The sequence below is a fragment of the Lepidochelys kempii genome, chromosome 21 (genome assembly GCF_965140265.1).
Source record: "Lepidochelys kempii isolate rLepKem1 chromosome 21, rLepKem1.hap2, whole genome shotgun sequence".
Taxonomy (NCBI): domain Eukaryota; kingdom Metazoa; phylum Chordata; order Testudines; family Cheloniidae; genus Lepidochelys; species Lepidochelys kempii.
In genome coordinates this window covers 17,684,887-17,707,166 of record NC_133276.1, presented here as the reverse complement: position 1 = coordinate 17,707,166, position 22,280 = coordinate 17,684,887, and the positions used below count along the sequence as shown (strand labels likewise).

The 22,280-nt window shown below is 57.6% G+C and overlaps 1 protein-coding gene across 3 annotated transcripts in view; it reads right to left on the bottom strand.

Moving 5' to 3' along the window:
* AMPD2 (adenosine monophosphate deaminase 2) overlaps positions 1 to 22,280 on the bottom strand; it is a 40,917-nt gene that overhangs the window by 6,309 nt on the left and 12,328 nt on the right. Inside the window, exons 2-15 of one of the 3 annotated variants that reach the window (XM_073319589.1) lie at positions 19,671 to 19,801; positions 15,050 to 15,180; positions 14,127 to 14,195; positions 12,752 to 12,863; positions 7,430 to 7,616; positions 6,699 to 6,840; positions 5,650 to 5,739; positions 5,124 to 5,253; positions 4,564 to 4,758; positions 3,895 to 4,026; positions 2,939 to 3,102; positions 2,196 to 2,322; positions 1,663 to 1,826; positions 1,113 to 1,233 (exon numbers count right to left, since the gene is read on the bottom strand). In XM_073319589.1, the coding sequence (XP_073175690.1) occupies positions 1,113 to 1,233; positions 1,663 to 1,826; positions 2,196 to 2,322; positions 2,939 to 3,102; positions 3,895 to 4,026; positions 4,564 to 4,758; positions 5,124 to 5,253; positions 5,650 to 5,739; positions 6,699 to 6,840; positions 7,430 to 7,616; positions 12,752 to 12,863; positions 14,127 to 14,195; positions 15,050 to 15,180; positions 19,671 to 19,801 (1,895 nt within the window). Of the gene's footprint in view, positions 1 to 1,112; positions 1,234 to 1,662; positions 1,827 to 2,195; positions 2,323 to 2,938; positions 3,103 to 3,894; positions 4,027 to 4,563; positions 4,759 to 5,123; positions 5,254 to 5,649; positions 5,740 to 6,698; positions 6,841 to 7,429; positions 7,617 to 12,751; positions 12,864 to 14,126; positions 14,196 to 15,049; positions 15,181 to 19,670; positions 19,802 to 22,280 lie in introns of those variants that run through there. The other 2 variants (XM_073319592.1, XM_073319590.1) reach the window with 2 other exon arrangements.

The following is a 22,280-nucleotide window of genomic DNA, read 5'->3' as shown; positions in this document are numbered from 1 at the left end:
CAAAAAGCTGAATCATTCATAGACATTGGACTTGCCCAGGTGACTGCAAAACTCCATCTTGTGGAGGGGATTTTACCCAAGAGAACAAAGGGGTTACCACCCACAAGAGAAAGACTATATAAGCCCCTGAAATCCCCCCCATTTTGTCTTCAGCTGGCTCAAGAGAGAGCCTCTCCACCCCAAAGAGATGCCTGAAAGAAACTGGAACAAAGTAACTATAGGGGTGTAAGTGATTGCTGGACCCAGACTAGGAAGGAGTCTAGTTTGTCAAAGAAGCTTATTGGAACATCTCTGAGGGTGAGATTTACCTGCATTTAGTTTCCTATTGTTTTAGGCTTAGACTTGCACATTTTTGTTTTATTTTGCTTGGTAATTCACTTTGTTCTGTCTGTTACTACTTGGAACCCCTTAAATCCTACTTTCTGTATTTAATAAAATCACTTTTTACTTATTAATTAACTCAGAGCAAGCAATTAATTCCTGGGGGAGCAAACACTTGTACATATCTTTCTATCAGTGTTATAAAGGGTGGACAATTTATGAGTTTACCCTGTATAAGCTTTAAACAGAGTAAAATGGATTTATTTGGGGTTTGAATCCCATTGGGAACTGGGTATCTGGGTGCTAGAGACAGGAGCACTTTGTAAGCTGTTTTCAGTTAAGCCTGCAGCTTTTGGGGGACGTGGTTCAGACCTGGGTCTGTCTTTGCAGCAGGCTGGCGTGTCTGGCACAACCAGGCAGGGCACTGAAGTCCCAAGCTGCCAGGGAAAAAGGGGCTCAGAGGTAGTCTAGGCACATCAGGTGGCAGTCCCAAGTGGGTTTCTGTGACCCAGCCTGTCACAGTGGCATAGTCAGCAGGATCAGGCAGCAGCTGTCCCTCTGTCTTGGCATTTGTAGCACCCTAACCTAGCTAAGTTCGCTTAACGTGCCCATCACCATGGTATCCAGGCTCCCCACCAGCCAAGGCCTTCCCCAAGACCTGCCATGATGGAGATGCAGCCATCTGTACCGGTAACATCACAGCCCCCTGCCCGCCCGTCCCGTGCTCCACTGGTGTGTCAGGATCGCTGGTACCCGACAAGAGCCGACTGCATGGGTCTCTGGGTTCTTACCTTGCGGAGCAGCAGCCCGTGCGAGATGTTCTCCGACAGCATGAAGGCTGACACCAGGTGGTGGATCGGGCCCGCCTCCCCGCAGTGAGGGCGCAGTACAAAGGTGTGGAAGCCCCTCTTCCTGCAGAGAGGTTGCCAAAAGCAGGTCAGCGACCGGCCACTGCCTGTCGTGGGCACGGACCCACAGCACGTGAGCCAGGGAGCCACGGGGGGAGGGGATGCTGGGAACCGCCACCACCCAAATGCAACCCCCAGGAGCGGGCTCTCCTGGATAGGGAATCCCCAGACAGACCCTGCACTCTAGACAGCATCCCATACCCTGCTGTGAAATGCCCCAGCCACAAAGGGGCGCTCCATAGCCACGGGGGGTGTAACAGACAACCTCCTGGCAGGACACGAACAGACGGATTAGTAATGTCCTCTACGGGTCCATGCAACCTGCCAGGAGCCCCCACCCCCAGTGCCGTGGGGATGGGCCAGGTGGGGAGAGAGGGCTCCCTCTACCTGCACAGATAACTCCTCCCCCGCGCGGGATGGGGGGGGCTCCTACCTGCGCAGGTGGTTCAGCACGGTCATGTTGGCATACATATAGTACAGGTAGTATGAGTAGGGCGGGTTGTCTTCCTCGACCCAGGCCCCGGGCAGCGGGCTGTCCTGGTTGAAGATGCGATGCTCCGGCTTGGATTCGTCGTCCACGCTGTCAAAGCCGTCCACCTGCCGTGGGGAGGGAGCGCGGGAAGCTGGACGAGGAGCGCACGGCTCAGGGCAGGAGGACCTTCCCAGGGCCCCCCCTGCTGGAGGCAGTGCTGCCCCCTCCCGGGTGACTACAGACCCCCATGCCCATCCCCCAGGCGAGCTGGCAGAAGAGGGACTGATGTGCCCAGGTCAGGGGCAGGGCACCACAGAAGCAGGAGTCTGATGGATCCCAGATCTGGCATGTTACCCTCCCCCAGAAGGCTCCTGTCACCCCACAGAAGCACTCAACTGTGCCACACACAGGGGCCTGCGCTGGACAGTCCCTGCCCCCCCCGCTGCCCCCAGCCCAGTCCAACCCGGTCCCCAAGCCCTGCGGGCGGCACACACGTGCTCCAGGAAGAGGTGTAGCTCCGGGTGGCTGGCAGGATGGATGGTGGCTTCGAAGAGGGGCAGGAAAATATTCTCCAGCATCTCCTGGAAGTTGGCCAGCTGCTTCTTGGTGCGGTACACATCGCTGAGAGAGACAGAGAGGGGCCCCGCCGAGGGCAGGCTCAGACCGGGAAGCCTCCCCACCACGGCCAGCTTGCTCCCTGGGGCCGGATCCTGCTCTCGCTTACACCAGGCTAACGCCTCCAACTTCAATGGGGCTAGTCCTGATTTACACAGGGCAGGGCATCAGGCCACTAGCCCTGCTATCCCTGGGCTGGTGGGCGTAGGATTCTTCTAGATGCTGGAGCCTGATTCCTCTGCTCCCTGAAGAGACTCGGCTGTCAGTTCCCCCCCTTCCAGGCTCCCTCATCCTGCTGCCTCCCCCAGTCCCATCCCTCCCTTGGTTTGGTTCACCTAGCTCCTGGGCCCTGGAACCAGGCTTCCCAATGAGCCTGATGCCTGCTTGGGTGTGGAGATGCAGGATGGCTCCCCCTCCAGCTGGATCCCTTGCCACTTGGGTCAGGACACTGCCCCACCAGGGAGCTCCTGGACTGTCCAGGTTTAGCCAAGCCCAGGCCCCAGAGCAGGGCTACTGGAATACAAAGAATCATTGTTGTCATCCTTGGCTGGAAGGGTCAGTCCCTGGCACAAAGCCCATGTGACCAGCCCTGCTGCCCTGGCCCCGCAGACTGACTACTCACAAGAGGCGCGGCACCTGCACCAGCCAGCGCACGTTGTTGGAGTGCACCTTGTGGCTCACGGCCCACTTGGCCAGCTTGTCCCACTCATCCCGCGACCTGCCGTAGACAGAGAGCCGCAGCTCCGCGTTCTGATACTTGCTCTCCTCCAGGTCGGACATCACCTCCTGCGGAGAGGGTAACAAGCACATTCGCCGTGGAAAGTGCCCTAGCAGCCAGCGGGCTGGCTGGGAAACGCAAGCCTCGGCTCGTGAGACACGAGGGGAGACACACATGCTCGTGCATGTCTCAGTTTGCAAAACAGCAATGCAAGTGTGAGTCTGGACTTGCAACGTGGATGTCTGCGCATTTTGCCTCCTGAATCAAAGGCACGCGTGTGCATGCTACAGTGATGTAAGACCCCCACATGCAACTCATGAAACATGAGCTTCTTCCCCCAACTCCCCCCACACAAACAGGCCTCACTAGGGGAGACAGCCAGCCCCACATCGGGCACATCCTGTATGTCCCCCACCCTCCGTGCGCACACACGTTTTCACCCCCAGGAGGTTCTCGTCTCTGGATCCCCCACCCCCGCTCCCTCAAACAGTCTTTTAGCTCCATTTCCATCATGTGCTCCCCATCTCCATGCTGCTGTTTCCCGACACCCGGCCTTGCAAACTCGTCAACAAGACTGAGCATCCCAGACACTAAATCCACTCGCCATTCACCAGCGGGATCAAGCAAGAGACAGATTCGAACAGTGAGCCGGTGCCAGGGAAGGAGGCACCATTGCCAGGCTGCACTCACCCTTGGTGACCCTGCCGCCATGACAGAATCGGCCTTTGGCTTCCTTCCCAGGCTGCCCGCTCATGGGGGCTGGCAGGCGAGTGGGACTGGTCTCCGCAGCAGGGTGGCAGAGGTGCCAGGGCCCGGGGCAATGCCCCTCCTGGGAGCACAGGCCCAGAGGCAGCTCTCACCTTGATGATGTGGGCGAAGTACTTCCCCGAGACCTGGTTGTCCGTCTTGATGAAGATCTCGCGCAGGATGGACTCCCCGATGGGGTTGTACTTGGTGTTGAACTTGTCAAAGCGGTGGAAGGTGTTACGGTCCTGCCGCCAGGCAGAGGGACACATCAGCGCACAAGCAGCCATGTGAGGAGCACACACAGACCCAGCCCAGTGATCCAACTGCCCCTCCCTGGCTCCCACCAGAGCAAGTCTGCAGAGACCCATCCTCTTAGTGCCCATCCCATGGCAGGGGCGAGCATCCCCTGCCTCCAGCGCCTTCTCCCCCAGACCTAACATCTTCTCCTCCCAAGGGGCCCCGGCTGCCCAGGTCTCACGGAGGATCCATCATTCAGCTCAGCAAAGGCCACAGGGCTGGAGCATCCCCTTGCCTCAGCTGCAGGACATCCCTGCAGGCCAGTGCTGGGACAGCTGGCCTGAGCAGGCACTGGGCGCGGGAGCCCCAGCTCAAGAGTCGGGTCCCTTGGGGAGCACAGTGGGGCAGGTTCTACCCAGAATGGGTTTGCTTTCCTGTGCTGCACCTTCTCCTGGCATCCCAGGTGGGAGCCACAATCCTGCCCAGAGCAAGGAAGCCGTCCTCAGAGGGCAGCAGAGCCAGAGCACCTCCCAAGGGCGACGTACCGCATGGACATCCAGCGTGTCCACGCTGAGGTCGTAGGCTGTGAGGTTCATGGTCTCGAAGACCTCCTTCAGGGTCTGCTCCTTGCCCTTCTCCACGTGCACGATCTCATCCAGGTGCTTCTTCATGGTGCGCTTTATGAAGCGCAGCAGGTGCTTCTGGTTCATGCAGGACGAGGCGTGGATGTGCGTGTCCACCTGCGTGGGGGGAGGGACACACGTGACTGAGGCCTCCCACCAGCACGGGCAGGGAGCAGGAGCCCTTGACCACTAGGTTGGAAGCCAAGCCAAGGTCAGCAGGACCGGAAAGCCGTCTCCACCTAGTGGGTCTCAGTCCCGGTGGGCAGGTGCTCATGGCCTCTGCACAGCAGAGAGGACTGGCACCGACTTGGTCATGGACGCTGATGCAGGCAGTCCCTGCAACCTAGCAGTGCTGCTGCCCCAGCCCAGGGGACAGAGACCTCCCTCCCAAGGGCGGTCAGTCCAGTGAAGAATTTGCTTGGCTACATGGGATGACGCCTCGCGGCAGACAGGGTCGGGGTGAGCTCCGGCCCTGATGGTACCTTGCGGATGTTGTAGAAGTCCCGGTGGGGAACCTTCTTCTGAGCCGCCAGCTCCTTCATCTCGTTGAGCAGGACGTGCATCTGGAACTTGGAGCTCAGGTACTGCAGCCGCCGGTAGCAGAAGGATTTTCTAGACAAGCGAACAGGTGATGGATCTGGGGTCTCTGTTCACAACCCCCTGGGCCTAAACCCCCTTCACTGCAGGGCAGCAGTTTCCTAGTGGGTAGAGCACTGGACTAGAACCCAGAAGCCCTGGGTTTGATCCCTGGCTCTGCCACTCTGTGGCCTTGGTGTTATTAACTGCAACTCTTGGGCTGGAGTCTGAAGAGGGGGCATCCCGTACCGCCTGCAGCCTGAGGCTGGACTGGTCCCGTTCACACACGAGGCGGCCCTCAGTTCAGCTCTGTAGCTGTAACGGTGCAGCAGCCAGCCCGACAGAGGGGCCAGGCAGCTTCATGGGTGGGAGCAGCTGCCTAAGCCGTGCAGCCCTAGGGGAGCGGGCAGGAAGGGAAACTGCTCTGCTTACATGGGGCCATTGATGATCAGAGCCATCAAGACGTTCATGTCGGCTATGAACTCCTGCAGGTTGGGGTACGGCAGGTCCAGTTCCGTGCTCCTGCGGGAGAAGACAGCACAGGGCCGGCCACCCCGACATGTCAAGCACAGTCATTGGGACAGGGAAAGGGAGCAGCCAGGGCAGGGAACCCAGCTGGCATGTGGGAGACCCAAGGTCAAGTCCCTGCTCCAGGAACTATTTACAAGGTGGCCAAGCTCCAAAGGAGAGGCAGAGAAATCCCCACCCAGAGTACCCCATAGCCCTGTGGCTAGGGCACTGCCCTGCCATTCAGATCTTTCCCAAGGGCAGGGGAGTTAATCCAGTACCCAGGCCTCATTCACACGGGTTGTTTCCAGCTGCCTCCCCAAACCCTCAAGCCACTTCAAGTGGCAGTGTTATCTGTCACCTCCCCTCCCCACCCGCATTGGGTCGTGTTGCCAGGGGCTGTTAAGCAGTGGCTACACCCACCCCAGAGGCGGCTACCCTTAGATTCTAAGGGACGTGACAGTTCACAGGGCTCCCTGGGATCTTTCGATGCAATGTAATAAAAAACCTCCCATGAATAATATTATTCCTCCCGGGAGAGGCAGTGGCCACTCAGTGCTTAGAGCCCAGGCTGGGACCAGGGACTGGGCTCTGTCCCTGGTTCTCTGGGCGACCTGAAGAAAGCCAGCCAGCCAGGCTTGCAGAAATGGGGCGAATGAGAGGAAGAAACCCCAAAGGGATGGCAAGGGGAGGCCACCCTGCTGGCCCCAGGCTAGCCCCAGGAAGGCACCCAGATGCAAAAGGGGATTTGCACATGCCATGCAATGCAATGCCTGGGAGAGCCTGCGGGGAAGGGGCAGGATTGGGCCCTTGGGCGGCGCTCCATTCCACGTGCCCCAGAGAGGCTGCCTCTCCAGCACAGACCTGGCTCCTTTCAGACCTGCCAGGTCTTGCTTCTCGCCGTGCCGGGCACCCGGGTTACACCTGGGTTCATGCCCCGGACGCCCTCCCACCTGCGCTTCCCCCTCCCTCACCTGTCCACAACATCCCGCTTGGTGTAGACATGGATCACGCTCCCGACCATCCTGAGGCCGAAGCCCAGGTCAGGCGGCATGGCCTCGGGGAGGCAGGTCTCGTAGGGGTGCTGGTCTGTGAATGGGGGGTGCACAGGAGCATCTGCAAAAGGAGGAGCAGCAGCGCAGGGAGCGTTCATACTGGGTTGGGGTCTGGACAGCCCCTAGCGCTAGCCTGGGACCAGGTCCCTCGTGGCACCCCAGGGCAAGGCACAGGAATCTTCGGCAAAGGCGGGGGGAGCCTGAGAGCAGGCCTCCCCAGTCCAGATACGTCTCTCGCCTGCTCAGTGCCGCGCCCTCCCCCCGGGACTCCCTCCATCTTGCAATCCAGACTTTTGCCCCTTCCCCCCCACCAGGGACGCTCCTCCCTCAGGGCCCCCCCATCTGACCCCCCCTTTTAATTAACAGGGGCAGGGGGAGCATGACCAGGATGCAAGTGCCAGCAGGTGGTGAAGGGGCGGGTTGCCCAGTGAGCTGAGAGATGTTGGCTGGGAAGGGGTGTAGGGGGGCTGGGAAAGCCCCTGGGCAGGATTGTTCTAAGGGATGAGGTTTCTTCCCTTCCCCCCCATTCCCCCAGGAGTCCATTCTGCAGCCCACCCTCTCCCAGCCATCCATCACGCTCCCACCCTGGGGCACCTCAGGGTTTACCCTGCCGCTCGTTGCTCCCCTGCCCCCCGCAGCCCTGGTCTCACCTGCAGCCACGGGGGTCTCCGGGATCTCCTCATAGACCCGGGTCTCCAGTGGTTTCCCAGAGAGCTCCTCCAGGAAGCGGGCAGTGGTCTTGCAGAAGCTCTGCAGGGAGAGCCCCATGTACTTCTCCCGGATGAACAGTGCCTTCACCACGCTCTTGGCTGCATCCAGCAGGTCTGTGAAGGGCACCTGGAGGGCGAACAGGAGACACAGGCTCTAACCAGGGTCAGGCCCACGGCTTGGAACCAACCTGGGCAGGTTTCCATGGATGAACATGCTCCATTCCCAACACTGAGGTCTGGGAGGATCCATCCTATGGGGTAATGCTGGAAGATGTAAATGCCAGTGCTTTAAGGGGTTAGAATAGGGCCTGGGTTTTCCGCATGGGGAGGAGGGAAAATCTTGCTCACATGTAAAGGGTTAAAAAATGATCAGCAGGTTTGGGATCTGGAAGCAGGTTTTCTTCAGTAATATCCTGCAGCAGTAAGTTCCGAGGATAACAATACACGGTGGATTTAAAATAATAATAGTTTTAACTTAGTAAGAGTTTCATCCTTTTTAAATGTTACCTTTTAATTTCACTGATCTCTCTCTCTCTCACCTCCCCCCCCCACACACACACAAATGTCCTTGTCAAGGATTGAAGATCTACCAGACCCAGCTGGTCACCTCTTCATTTCCTATCTTAGGGTTTTCCTTGGCCACCCTAGATAGAAGCCATCACCCTCCCTATTGCAGGAGCTGTGCTAGGATACGGTGCCTCGCCCTGCCTGGGTCCCTTCCTTGGATGCTGGTGCTGAGCCAGTCTGGGAGGATGTACAGGGGGCTGTGGCCTGAAGATGAACTCTCTGCTACAGGCCTCAGCCAAGGAGAGTGGAGGGGGCTAAGGATCTCCCAGAGGGGGGATTTGGGGACAGAGAGAAGGGAGGGTGCATCCCCACATCCCAGCTCCAATCACCATCTACCCCTCTCCTGTAGCAGGGAAGCCTGCTGGAGGCGTAAGACCAAAGCCTGCCTGGCCCAGGTGACATCCGTCCCAGCTCTAGGCCAGCAGCAAGTGGGAGACACACATGCGGGGGGGCTCTCCTCCCCTCCCCCAAGATGCCTCTCCACTCCTCGTGTCAGTGCAGCCTCCTGGGCACACACGCCCACTCCGTCTCTGCTGCACGTGAGGATCTGTGCACAGCCACATCCTCTCGAGCGTGTAACACACCCACGCAAAGGGAAACGCTGCCACTGCATCTACCGATGGCTGAGGACCATCCGGACGAGCACCAGGAATCTTGTGAATGAGCAGGAAGGCACGTGGCTGAGGCTGCAACGGCGACGCTGCCTTGGCAGTTTAACGTCCCCATCGTGGATGCGTGTGCAAGTGAGTGATCGCCCGCGCAGAGCGCGTACACGTGACAGAGGCGGCGGCGCCGGGCGATCGCCCGCGCGGAGCGCGTACACGTGACAGAGGCGGCGGCGCCGGGCGATCGCCCGCGCGGAGCGCGTACACGTGACAGAGGCGGCGGCGCCGGGCGATCGCCCGCGCGGAGCGCGTACACGTGACAGAGGCGGCGGCGCCGGGCGATCGCCCGCGCGGAGCGATGTACACGTGACAGAGGCGGCGGCGCCGGGCGATCGCCCGCGCGGAGCGCGTACACGTGACAGAGGCGGCGGCGCCGGGCGATCGCCCGCGCGGAGCGCGTACACGTGACAGAGGCGGCGGCGCCGGGCGATCGCCCGCGCGGAGCGCGTACACGTGACAGAGGCGGCGGCGCCGGGCGATCGCCCGCGCGGAGCGCGTACACGTGACAGAGGCGGCGGCGCCGGGCGATCGCCCGCGCGGAGCGCGTACACGTGACAGAGGCGGCGGCGCCGGGCGATCGCCCGCGCGGAGCGCGTACACGTGACAGAGGCGGCGGCGCCGGGCGATCGCCCGCGCGGAGCGCGTACACGTGACAGAGGCGGCGGCGCCGGGCGATCGCCCGCGCGGAGCGCGTACACGTGACAGAGGCGGCGCCGGGCGATCGCCCGCGCGGAGCGCGTACACGTGACAGAGGCGCCGCCGGGCGATCGCCCGCGCGGAGCGCGTACACGTGACAGAGGCGGCGCCGGGCGATCGCCCGCGCAGAGAGCGTACACGTGACAGAGGCGCCGCCGGGCGATCGCCCGCGCAGAGAGCGTACACGTGACAGAGGCGCCGCCGGGCGATTGCCCAGGCAGAGAGCGTACACGTGACAGAGGCGCCGCCGGGCGATCGCCCGCGCAGAGAGCGTACACGTGACAGACGCGGCGCCGGGCCAGACACACTGGGTAGGATCCCCTGGGGGACTAACATGAAGGGGAAAGGAGTCCAGGAGAGCTGGCTGTATTTCAAGGAATCCCTGTTGTGGTTACAGGGACAAACCATCCCGATGAGTCGAAAGAATAGTAAATATGGCAGGCCACTAGCTTGGCTTAACGGTGAAATCCTAACGGATCTTAAACATAAAAAAGAAGCTCACAAGAAGTGGAAGGTTGGACATATGACCAGGGAAGAGTATAAAAATATTGCTCGGGAATGTAGGAATGAAATCAGGAGGGCCAAATCGCACCACGAGCTGCAGCTTGCAAGAGATGTCAAGAGTAACAAGAAGAGTTTCTTCAGGTATGTTGGCAACAAGAAGAAAGCCAAGGAAAGTGTGGGCCCCTTAATGAATGAGGGAGGCAACCTAGTGACAGAGGATGTGGAAAAAGCTAATGTGCTCAATGCTTTTTTTGCCTCTGTCTTCACTAACAAGGACAGCTCCGAGACTGCTGCGCTGGGCATCAGAACATGGAGAGTAGATGGCCAGCCCTCTGTGGAGAAAGAGGTGGTTAGGGACTATTTAGAAAAGCTGGACGTGCACAAGTCCATGGGGCCGGACGAGTTGCATCCGAGAGTGCTGAAGGAATTGGCGGCTGTGATTGCAGAGCCATTGGCCATTATCTTTGAAAACTTGCGGCGAACGGGGGAAGTCCCGGATGATTGGAAAAAGGCTAATGTAGTGCCAATCTTTAAAAAAGGGAAGAAGGAAGATCCTGGGAACTACAGGCAAGTCAGCCTCACCTCAGTCCCCGGAAAAATCATGGAGCAGGTCCTCAAAGAATCAATCCTGAAGCACTTGCATGAGAGGAAAGTGATCAGGAACAGCCAGCATGGATTCACCAAAGGAAAGTCATGCCTGACTAATCTAATCGCCTTCTATGATGAGATTACTGGTTCTGTGGATGAAGGGAAAGCAGTGGATGTATTGTATCTTGACTTTAGCAAAGCTTTTGACACGGTCTCCCACAGTATTCTTGTCAGCAAGTTAAGGAAGTATGGGCTGGATGAATGCACCATAAGGTGGGTAGAAAGTTGGCTAGATTGTCGGGCTCAACGGGTAGTGATCAATGGCTCCATGTCTAGTTGGCAGCCGGTGTCAACTGGAGTGCCCCTGGGGTCGGTTCTGGGGCCGGTTTTGTTCAATATCTTCATAAATGATCTGGAGGATGGTGTGGATTGCACTCTCAGCAAATTTGCGGATGATACTAAACTGGGAGGAGTGGTAGATACGCTGGAGGGCAGGGATAGGATACAGAGGGACCTAGACAAATTGGAGGATTGGGCCAAAAGAAATCTGATGAGGTTCAATAAGGATAAGTGCAGGGTCCTGCACTTAGGACGGAAGAACCCAATGCACAGCTACAGACTAGGGACCGAATGGCTAGGCAGCAGTTCTGCAGAAAAGGACCTAGGGGTGACAGTGGACGAGAAGCTGGATATGAGTCAGCAGTGTGCCCTTGTTGCCAAGAAGGCCAATGGCATTTTGGGATGTATAAGTAGGGGCATAGCGAGCAGATCGAGGGACGTGATCGTCCCCCTCTATTCGACATTGGTGAGGCCTCATCTGGAGTACTGTGTCCAGTTTTGGGCCTCACACTACAAGAAGGATGTGGATAAATTGGAGAGAGTCCAGCGAAGGGCAACAAAAATGATTAGGGGTCTGGAACACATGAGTTATGAGGAGAGGCTGAGGGAACTGGGATTGTTTAGTCTGCAGAAGAGAAGAATGAGGGGGGATTTGATAGCTGCTTTCAACTATCTGAGAGGTAGTTCCAGAGAGGATGGTTCTAGACTATTCTCAGTGGTGGTCTCAAGTTGCAGTGGGGGATATTAGGAAAAACTTTTTCACCAGGAGGGTGGTGAAACACTGGAATGTGTTGCCTAGGGAAGTGGCGGAATCTCCTTCCTTAGAAGTTTTTAAGGTCAGGCTTGACAAAGCCCTGGCTGGGATGATTTAATTGGGGATTGGTCCTGCTTTTGAGCAGGGGGTTGGACTAGATGACCTCCTGAGGTCCCTTCCAACCCTGATATTCTATGATTCCTGTCAGGACTGTTTGGTACGAGCCCCTTGGGCACGTCAGGGAGCCCTCTTGCCCCATGCTGGCTCGGCCAAAACATTCGCCTTGACCCCAGTGGCTTCTGGGAAGCGGTGGCGGAGCGTGGGATGGCGCTCCTCCCGAGTGGAGCCAGTGCAGGCAGGCGTCAGCTGGCCGGTTAGAAGGAGAGTCAGACCTGGGGCTCTGTGGATTCCAATGGGACTGTGCCAATTGACTCCAGCTGGGGAGTGGTGACCCTGAATGGGGTTCAAGGGGATCCCACGAGGATCTCACTGGACTCTGATGGTTCTGGAGAGGGGAAGGCCAGCCCCTGGCTTGGGTACTCAGGGGCAGGTGTGCTGCCCATCACCCAAGACGAGGGGATTTGGGGACAGATGCTGTGGCCCAGTCCTCGAGACCAGGTGCAGCGAGGTGCCCGGTGACATGAAGGTGAAGGCGTCACGGGCTGGCATACCAGCATGGCCTGCGCCAGCGGGATTAGAGCGAACAGCGCAGCGAGGACATGGTGGTGTGGGCTAGCCGCCCCTACAAGCCCACCAGAGACTCGGGGGATGTATTTGGGTTGCTGGCCCGTGTCAGGGTCTGTGTTTTCAGATCTTCACTGTTATTGTTACCCGCGCTAGATCACAGGTGTGGTCAGACCTTTGCCTGCAGCACAGATATACCTCAGAGAGGGGAGAGGGACTGGTGGGCTCAGGGAGATCAGAGAATGCAACACAGGGGGTGCCAGTTCCAATCCCACCCCATGTCCCATTAGCCAGCCAATGCCTGTGACAAGGAGCCTTTCCCCTCTAGGGGGCACTGGCTCTGATCCAGCCCCAAGACAGAGGGGAGTGGCTGGCTCCTGGGGTCTTTGAGAGAGAGGAAGGGTAACCCAAGTAACCCTTAGTTCCCACTCCCCCCAGGCAGCCCCTTGTTCCAGGCAAACTCACCCCACACGTCTCTTCCCCGGAGATGGTGACCCTCTGGAACTCCCGCTCCAGCAACGCATCCCGCTCCTTGGGGAGATGATCCACCAGGTCCTCGTTCTGCTCCTTGTACAGCCTGGGGGAGGAAGGGGGGAAAAGATGGGTCAGGGGGCAACGGCAGGTGTCTGGCCCTGGCCACGCCTCTGCTCCCCATCACTTGCACACAGGCCCGTGGAGCTATCCAGAGACAGACACACGGCACATGGGGATGTGCAACATGGACTCGGCCCCCACCGCGGGGGGACAGCTGGGGTAAGCGCAGGGCAGGGGGAGCTCCCCTGGGATCTCAGCAGCCACACAGCAGCAAAGGTGCGACCACTGTTACCCAGTACCCGATTCACAGCTCAGCCACGCTGTGCACCAGGGGTGGCACTCAGCTGAAGAGAGAAGCCAATGCCCAGACGGGTGCCATCTCCCGGGCAGCAGCCTGCAGCGAAGATGGCACTCAAGAGGGTCCCATTCACCGGGCATCGGGACTCAGCTTGGCTGCTGGAGGTTGGGTTCCTGGGAACCTGGTTCTGGACTGAGCCCCCTGCCCCATGCAACTCAGCCCAGGAACGCACGAGCAACGAGGGGGACAGAAACAAACCGCAACAGAGACAAGAGGCAGCACTGGCCTCATCCGCAGCATCTGGAAGCAAAGGCAGGTGGGAAGGGAGCTCAGAGTGAGGGCGAGTGCCCGGCGGGACGAGTGATCCGGCCAGCACCAGCTCTCCAGCCCGGCCTCCCTGAGGCGGGCACCTTCCCCAAAGGGCACAGGAGCAAAACCCACCCCACTGCACCAGCGGGCCTGGCTGCTGCTAGAGCTATGGGATCACAAGCTTCCATCACAGGGATGCCAGGTCTGCCTGCCTTCCTCACCCTAGAGGAAGCGCCCTCCTTAGCCACTGTCCAGAGGGGACACCCCACCCTTCCCCCTTCTCCTCCAGAAGGGGAAGCCAGCTCACACCTCTTCTCCCCTAGCTGGGCCCCTTCTTCCCCACCCTAGAGAGAGCGCCCTGCTTAGCAGCTCTCCAGAAGGATATGCATGGCCCCATCCCTTCCTCTTCCGTTCCCCCACCCACGCCGAGCTACCTGCAGAGCCCCCAGTACACACCATCACTCAGGAATGGGAGGGGGTGCAGGAAAGCCCCCAGGTTGGCCCCTTTGGCACCAGCTGAGCAGTTACTGCAGGAGGGACCGGAGCGCCCAGAGCTCATTTGTGATATCCCGCACCATCCTGGTGGGTCCCCTAGAGGATGCTGCTCCCAGGCCGGGCTGGGATCGGGTGGAGCCGCAGCCCCAGGGTGCTCCCAGCTCACCCCACGTCCCTGGCCGAGGGGAAAAGCCAGACACTCACTGTAAGTCAGCGGCACTGTCAATTTTCAGGAAGTCCTGTTTGGCTCTGAGTAAAATGTCGGGTTCTAGTCTGAGGACAAAAACGGGAAGCAGAGGCAGAGCCAGGGGCGGACGGATGGACGGACAGAGACAGACAGGGACGAGAGAGGAAGAAAGAAAACACGGGTGTTAATGCAGAAACCAACACCAGGCACCACCGATGCAACCAAGTGAAATTCACCGGGATGGGGAAGGGGACCCCAGAGTGAAGAGACCCAAAAGAGCCCGGGGTGCCTGGGAGACCAGAGAAGGACCAGGGCTGGGGGACCCAGGAGACCCATAGCAACCCTAGAGCCCAGCCCCTCCTCCCCCAAACTCAACCCAGCTCTGCTCTTCGGGGCGCTGGCAATCCTGAGGCCTGAGCGAGGTGGGAGAGACAGAGCCTGCTCTGCCTGACGGACGGGGTGGGGGCAGCATGTTCAGCTATTCCCCTAGCGGGGACCCCAAGGAAGCCCAGGATGCTTCCGGCTGCACAAACTCCAGGCAGGATAGGGCAGCCTGGCACTGCCAGCCTTGCACAAGCACCCGCTCCAGCCAGAGGCTCACCCTGCTCCTGGGTTGCCCATCAGCTGCCCTGCTGGCCTCCATGACAGCAGACCTGGCCTGAAGACCAAGCAGGTGGGTCTAAGAACAATCCTGAGGGACCTGGGCGTGTGTGAGTGCTCCTGGCTGGGGTGCAGTGAGTTTCTCAGGCCTCTGACCAGCACAGCTCAGAGCTGGCCCTGGAAGGGACCCTCCCACCTTGTCTAGTCCCAGCTCCCTGTTGGAGCCGGTTAGCCCGTTAACTCCATGATACTCCCTCTGCTCTGCCCCAAGCGGGGCCCAATGGGGTCAGGACCTAGAGAGACGTGGGGAGATGGGGACAGAGAGGGGGAATCGCCTTACTTCACGTCCTGGCTGATCTGCCGCTCCAGCCGCTGGCGCCTCTCCTCCAACTGCTCAATGGGGCTGTCCTCGGGGAACTCGTAGGGGGCGCTGCGCATGTCGCTCTCCACCAGCGAGCGGGAGAACAGCTCCTGGGGGCAAAGCAGCACAGGACAAGCCATGAAGGGAGCTGCCAGTGCAGCCTTCCAGTCATCCCCGCCTGGTGCACCGTGGCCGATCGCTGGCGTGCAGCAGTGTGACGAATTCCTCCCATCCTCAGCTGGTGCAGGGAAGCTGCCGGAGGCTTCCCAGGGGACACCAGATTTCCCAGCAGCAGGGAAGTCATGCCCCGAGGCGCAAGAGGTGAGTCCGCAAAAGGGGTGGAAAAGGAAACAGATGAGCAAGCAGAGATTGCCTGGCTCAGGGCAATGGGAACCAGCCACAGCAGAGTAGCTCAAAGCCAGGGAAGGCCAGCACTGACTGGTAGCCTCCGTGCAGGTGCCAGCGAGTGAATGTCCATCTGTTGGCGGAAGGGCACAGGTAGCATAGCCCACGCGGGGCCCTCGACCCCAAGAAGTGGCCTCTCTGGAGTGGGGAAGCACGGAGGAAGCCACCAACTGCTGCTGCCCCTTCAGAGCCCAGGACTGCCAATCCAGCGGGGGTCACAGGCTGGCACTCAACCTGCTCAGGACGCTTGTTCAAAGCAGAGTGGAGTCGGTGTGGTTTGCCTGGGAGGCTCAATACGGAGGGGACAGGGCTGGGGCAGGGCCTCTCAGCATTCCCCTCCTCTTCCCCCACGTGCTGCCTGCCCAGCCCAGTTGCCTTCAGGATCCAGGCTCCTGACAGGATCGTTGATCCCTCTCAACTGGATGATGATAAATCTGCCCCCGGGGGTCAGCGCGTTACCGATCCCCATGGACGTGCCTCAGCAGATTCTCGGCCCAGCATCGGGACCTGGCCGTGCGAGGGAACATGGTCAGCGATGGATGCCACGAGAGCGCTCGCTTAGGGACGCTTCTCCCCACTGAGAGAGGTGCCCTGAGCGGAGAGAAAAGCAGCTCCAGGCTGAGTGGGGCCTGCTCTGCAGTGATGTCCCTGGTGCCTCAGAAATGCTTTGGGGCGGGGAGGTGCTGGGCTCCCCAAGACATACTGGGCCTCATCCAGAAAGGAGATATTGGCTGGAGCACTTGAGAGGCTCTTCCCTGAGACCAGGCACAAAGGCCGATCATTTCCGTTGACACGTAAGGTCTCCAAGGACTCATCAAAGACCAGCGCAGCGTCCAAGCTGGAGCAATCCTCAGGCTCGCCAGCCACGGGCCTGCAGGGCCGGAGCTGCTGCCTTCCCTTGCTCCCTTACTGCTCTCTTCCCTGCAGGTGCTAGCACCAGAGCCCCTCATTCCCAGCAACAGCCACAGAGGCCAGCAGCTGCGCAGTTTGCAAATGTCCCCCAAAGAGCCCCAGGTCTGACTCTCCTTCTAACCAGCCAGCTGACGCCTGCCTGCACTGGCTCCACTCGGGAGGAGCGCCATCCCACGCTCCGCCACCGCTTCCCAGAAGCCACTGGGGTCAAGGCGAATGTTTTGGCCGAGCCAGCATGGGGCAAGAGGGCTCCCTGACGTGCCCGAGGGGCTCGTACCAAACAGTCCTGACAGGAATCATAGAATATCAGGGTTGGAAGGGACCTCAGGAGGTCATCTAGTCCAACCCCCTGCTCAAAAGCAGGACCAATCCCCAATTAAATCATCCCAGCCAGGGCTTTGTCAAGCCTGACCTTAAAAACTTCTAAGGAAGGAGATTCCGCCACCTCCCTAGGCAACACATTCCAGTGTTTCACCACCCTCCTGGTGAAAAAGTTTTTCCTAATATCCCCCACTGCAACTTGAGACCACCACTGAGAATAGTCTAGAACCATCCTCTCTGGAACTACCTCTCAGATAGTTGAAAGCAGCTATCAAATCCCCCCTCATTCTTCTCTTCTGCAGACTAAACAATCCCAGTTCCCTCAGCCTCTCCTCATAACTCATGTGTTCCAGACCCCTAATCATTTTTGTTGCCCTTCGCTGGACTCTCTCCAATTTATCCACATCCTTCTTGTAGTGTGAGGCCCAAAACTGGACACAATACTCCAGATGAGGCCTCACCAATGTCGAATAGAGGGGGACGATCACGTCCCTCGATCTGCTCGCTATGCCCCTACTTATACATCCCAAAATGCCATTGGCCTTCTTGGCAACAAGGGCACACTGCTGACTCATATCCAGCTTCTCGTCCACTGTCACCCCTAGGTCCTTTTCCGCAGAACTGCTGCCTAGCCATTCGGTCCCTAGTCTGTAGCTGTGCATTGGGTTCTTCCGTCCTAAGTGCAGGACCCTGCACTTATCCTTATTGAACCTCATCAGATTTCTTTTGGCCCAATCCTCCAATTTGTCTAGGTCCCTCTGTATCCTATCCCTGCCCTCCAGCGTATCTACCACTCCTCCCAGTTTAGTATCATCCGCAAATTTGCTGAGAGTGCAATCCACACCATCCTCCAGATCATTTGTGAAGATATTGAACAAAACCGGCCCCAAGACCGACCCCTGGGGCACTCCAGTTGACACCGGCTGCCAACTAGACATGGAGCCATTGATCACTACCCGTTGAGCCCGACAATCTAGCCAACTTTCTACCCACCTTATAGTGCATTCATCCAGCCCATACTTCCTTAACTTGCTGACAAGAATACTGTGGGAGACCGTGTCAAACGCTTTGCTAAAATCAAGAAACAATACATCCACTGCTTTCCCTTCATCCACAGAACCAGTAATCTCATCATAAAAGGCGATTAGATTAGTCAGGCATGACCTTCCCTTGGTGAATCCATGCTGGCTGTTCCTGATCACTTTCCTCTCCTCTAAGTGCTTCAGGATTGATTCTTTGAGGACCTGCTCCATGATTTTTCCAGGGACTGAGGTGAGGCTGACTGGCCTGTAGTTCCCAGGATCCTCCTTCTTCCCTTTTTTAAAGATGGGCACTACATTAGCCTTTTTCCAGTCATCCGGGACTTCCCCCGTTCGCCACGAGTTTTCAAAGATAATGGCCAATGGCTCTGCAATCACAGCCGCCAGTTCCTTTAGCACTCTCGGATGCAACTCATCCGGCCCCATGGACTTGTGCACGTCCAGTTTTTCTAAATAGTCCCTAACCACCTCTTTCTCCACAGAGGGCTGGCCATCTATTCCCCATGTTGTGATGCCCAGCACAGCAGTCTGGGAACTGACCTTGTTCGTGAAGACAGAGGCAAAAAAAGCATTGAGTACATTAGCTTTTTCCACATCCTCTGTCACTAGGTTGCCTCCCTCATTCATTAAGGGGCCCACACTTTCCTTGGTTTTCTTCTTGTTGCCAACATACTTGAAGAAACCCTTCTTGTTACTCTTAACATCTCTCGCTAGCTGCAGCTCCAGGTGCGATTTGGCCCTCCTAATTTCATTCCTACATGCCCGAGCAATATTTTTATACTCTTCCCTGGTCATATGTCCAACCTTCCACTTCTTGTAAGCTTCTTTTTTATGCTTAAGATCTGCTAGGATTTCACCGTTAAGCCAAGCTGGTCGCCTGCCATACTTACTATTCTTTCGACACATCAGGATGGTTTGTCCCTGTAACCTCAGCAGGGATTCCTTGAAATACAGCCAGCTCTCCTGGACTCCTTTCCCCTTCATGTTAGTCCCCCAGGGGATCCTACCCATCTGTTCCCTGAGGGAGTCGAAGTCTGCTTTCCTGAAGTCCAGGGTCCGTATCCTGCTGCTTACCTTTCTTCCCTGTGTCAGGATCCTGAACTCAACCAACTCATGGTCACTGCCTCCCAGATTCCCATCCACTTTTGCTTCCCCTACTAATTCTTCCCGATTTGTGAGCAGCAGGTCAAGGAAAGCTCCCCCCCTAGTTGGCTCCTCTAGCACTTGCACCAGGAAATTGTCCCCTACGCTTTCCAAAAACTTCCTGGATTGTCTATGCACCGCTGTATTGCTCTCCCAGCAGATATCAGGAAAATTAAAGTCACCCATGAGAATCAGGGCATGCGATCTAGTAGCTTCCGCGAGCTGCCGGAAGAAAGCCTCATCTACCTCATCCCCCTGGTCCGGTGGTCTATAGCAGACTCCCACCACTACATCACTCTTGTTGCTCACACTTCTAAACTTAATCCAGACAGGCAGAAATGTCCCAATAGCTTGTGGCTGCTGAGGAGTCACCCACACTTCTGAAAACCTGATCCATCAGGCTGAGCCCTGGCAACTCAATGCACTGAGACCCTGGGAGACAGAGGCTGATGGAAAGTGGGCTCCTGCTCATTCCACTGATTTGGGGAGCCCTCCCTGGCTTTTCTTTAAGGGGACTACAAATGGGAGGCAGTGGGATGGAAGGGAAGAGAAGGAACACAAAAAGATGATGGATGGAGGTGTATAGGGATGGATAGATAGATAGGCCTGTAGAATAGGGTGGAATGGATGGCTGGGCCTGGAGACTGGGGTGGGGTGGGTGACAGAGGGTAGATGAATGGATAAGTGTGCATGGGATGGGAGAGAGAGAGATGCATGGGATGGGATGGGTAAATAGATGGGGGGTTGCATGAGATGGAACGGGAAGGACAGACAGCTACCTCAGCGATTTCCTTGTACTTGCCATCCATGGAGGTGCGCAGGTCGACAGGGAAGTGCTTCAGGCAATGCAGAGTCCCGGGCAGGGAGTGGGCAGACTGCAGCGCTCGAGGCCCCAGCCCACCATGGATCTCTGTGGAAACACAGTTCAGACCAGTCAGCCAGGGAAGGGAGAGTGTGGGCTTCACGGCCCAGCGAGCAGCAGACGCCAGCCACACAAAGGGCCAGACTTTGGTCAGAGTTAAAAAAAAAAAGGGTGGGGTGGGGTGGAGGAAAAATACACTTAACAATGGGGGGGAAAGCACCGACCCCGGAGTTAGCACAGTGCAGATCAGCGAGGAGGGTCTCTGTGTCTGTAACGCGCCTGCCACAGAGGGGTCCCAGCCGCAGCTCCTAAGCACTACTGTAATAATAGATAAACGATAGTGCTACAACCCTGCCCGGCTCCCCTAGGTCCTTTGCCTGCTGTCACTGCAATCTGTCGGTGTAAAGTAGGGTTCCCTACCCATCACCGTGGCATCTGGGCACCTTCCACATCAAATCAACAGCACCAGCAAAGCCCCTAGCAGATGCCATGGAGTCTCTGGCACGCCTCCCTATTTTGGGGTAACAGCTTGGCTGGAGTAAGGATGGGATTTTATTTCTTTGTTTCACGGTTTGGTTTTGTTTCTTTGCTGGGGTGGATGGGGGAGGGGAGGAGGCATCTGGGTCAATGTGGGGCAATAACAATGGTACTACCCTTCACTTCCTTAGCTTTTTCAGGCCTCAATGCGCTTCACAGCCACACAGAGGGTGAGAAAGAGAGAGAGGGAGGTGTCATCCTCATTTTACAGCTCGGGAAACTGAGGCATGGAGTGACTTGCTCCAGATCATGGCAGCAAAGGAGAACCCAGGAGGCCTGATTCCTAGTACCTCACTCTGACCTCCCGCATGAGGCTGCAATTCAGACATTTAAAGCATCCAGGCTGAGGTGTGTGAGTGAGCAACAAAGCACCCAGAAATATCTCAGTACATGCTGTCCCCGGCCCCGTTGTCAGAGGAGCCGGTGCTTTTCCTAAAGCTGTTCCTTTCCCTCAGCAGTAAACTGCAGGACGGCTCCAGGGCACTGGATAGCTCAGAGAACTGGCAGTTCAGCCATCATGGTAATAGAGGCTATATAAAAACCTACGGCAGAGGGGTAATAGGAGAAGGAGGCTCTCGCTGCTGGACTGCTGCTCCAAATCCAGTCCAGCCTGGCAGGACTGGGACAATGTTACCTTCTAATGGCTGGGTCAGTGGCCAGCATGAAATGGGTGGTGGGTCTTAGCCCAACCCCTGGGGAGAACAGACGCCCACAGCACATTAACCAGCACTAACCGGCCCCCACCTGACAACGGTCACTGACAGGCCGCAATAGCACTCAGCACCAGGATCCCAGCATCTATTTAACCTCACAGCCCCCTTGAGCTAGTTCAGTGTCGCTCCTGTCTCACAGATGGTGAGCCCGAGGCAGAGGCTGCATTCTCCAGTGCTCAGTACAGGCCAGTGATTCCAGAGCCCAGCAGGTGCCTGGTGTCCTGAGTTCCTGTGAGGGATGGACCCTTTGGAAGCCGCTGGCTCGAGTAGAGAGGTGACTGGCCCAAGATCACACAGGGACTCCGTGGCAGAGGCAGGAATAGGGCCTAGGGCCAGACCACTGCCAAACCCACCAGATCATCTAACATCTCCCAGAGAGGCCAGGAACTGAGCAGCACGCTGAGAGCGAAGTCTCCTCTCTTCCCTACAGCTGGTCCCACCAGGTCAGTTTAGATGTCGTGGAGGACGAAGCTTGCCCTGTGCTTCTGTTTTGGACCTTCAGGCTCCAGGGCTGTTGAGCCGGCACTGAGCTCACTGCAAGGGTCTCTGGAGAGAATGAGAGCGTAACAAGAACAACCTGGTCTCTGTTCTGCTACCCAGGACAGGCCCGGGGAGAGAACTCTCTCCTGTCTCAGCCTGTCCGAATGAATATAAACCCAGCAGTCAGCTCCCACACCAGGGAAAAGCAGACACCGAACCACAGAGAAACCTGAGGGTCTGTTTTAATGGGTGAACTGGCTAAAACTCGCCGGCCTTGGGATTTCATGGGAACAGGAGTCACCTCCCTGTGTCCTGGGCTGAGACAGTGCAGCCACCTCTAGCTCCCACTCCACACGCAGAGGGGGCAGTGCAGAGGAAAGCTATAAACAGTTCCAGACAGGAAGGTTTTCCCACCCATCCCCCTACATCTAATCTACCGCCCTGTGTTAATTAGCCAGGTGCACTGCTGCTAGGCAGTGGATGCTGAGCTCCCTCGGCTAATGGGCTGATCTCATGGAGCAAACTCTAAATTCCTTGAACATGAAGGTGCCATGCAGCACAGGGAGAAGGAAGGGATAATACTAGTGCAGCAGCAGCTTCCTCACGCCACTTGGAGTCACATGCCCACCTGCAAAAGGCAGAAGGACCATCACACAACAGAGTAAGGAAAACAGCACAGTCTCCCCAAGGAAAGGAATGGGAACCCCATCGCCTGAGACTGGCCAGAGCCCGGCTGGAGAGGCTGTCCCAGGTTCCCCTCATGGAGCCTCCTCTTTCTTTCCAGTCTCCCACTAGAG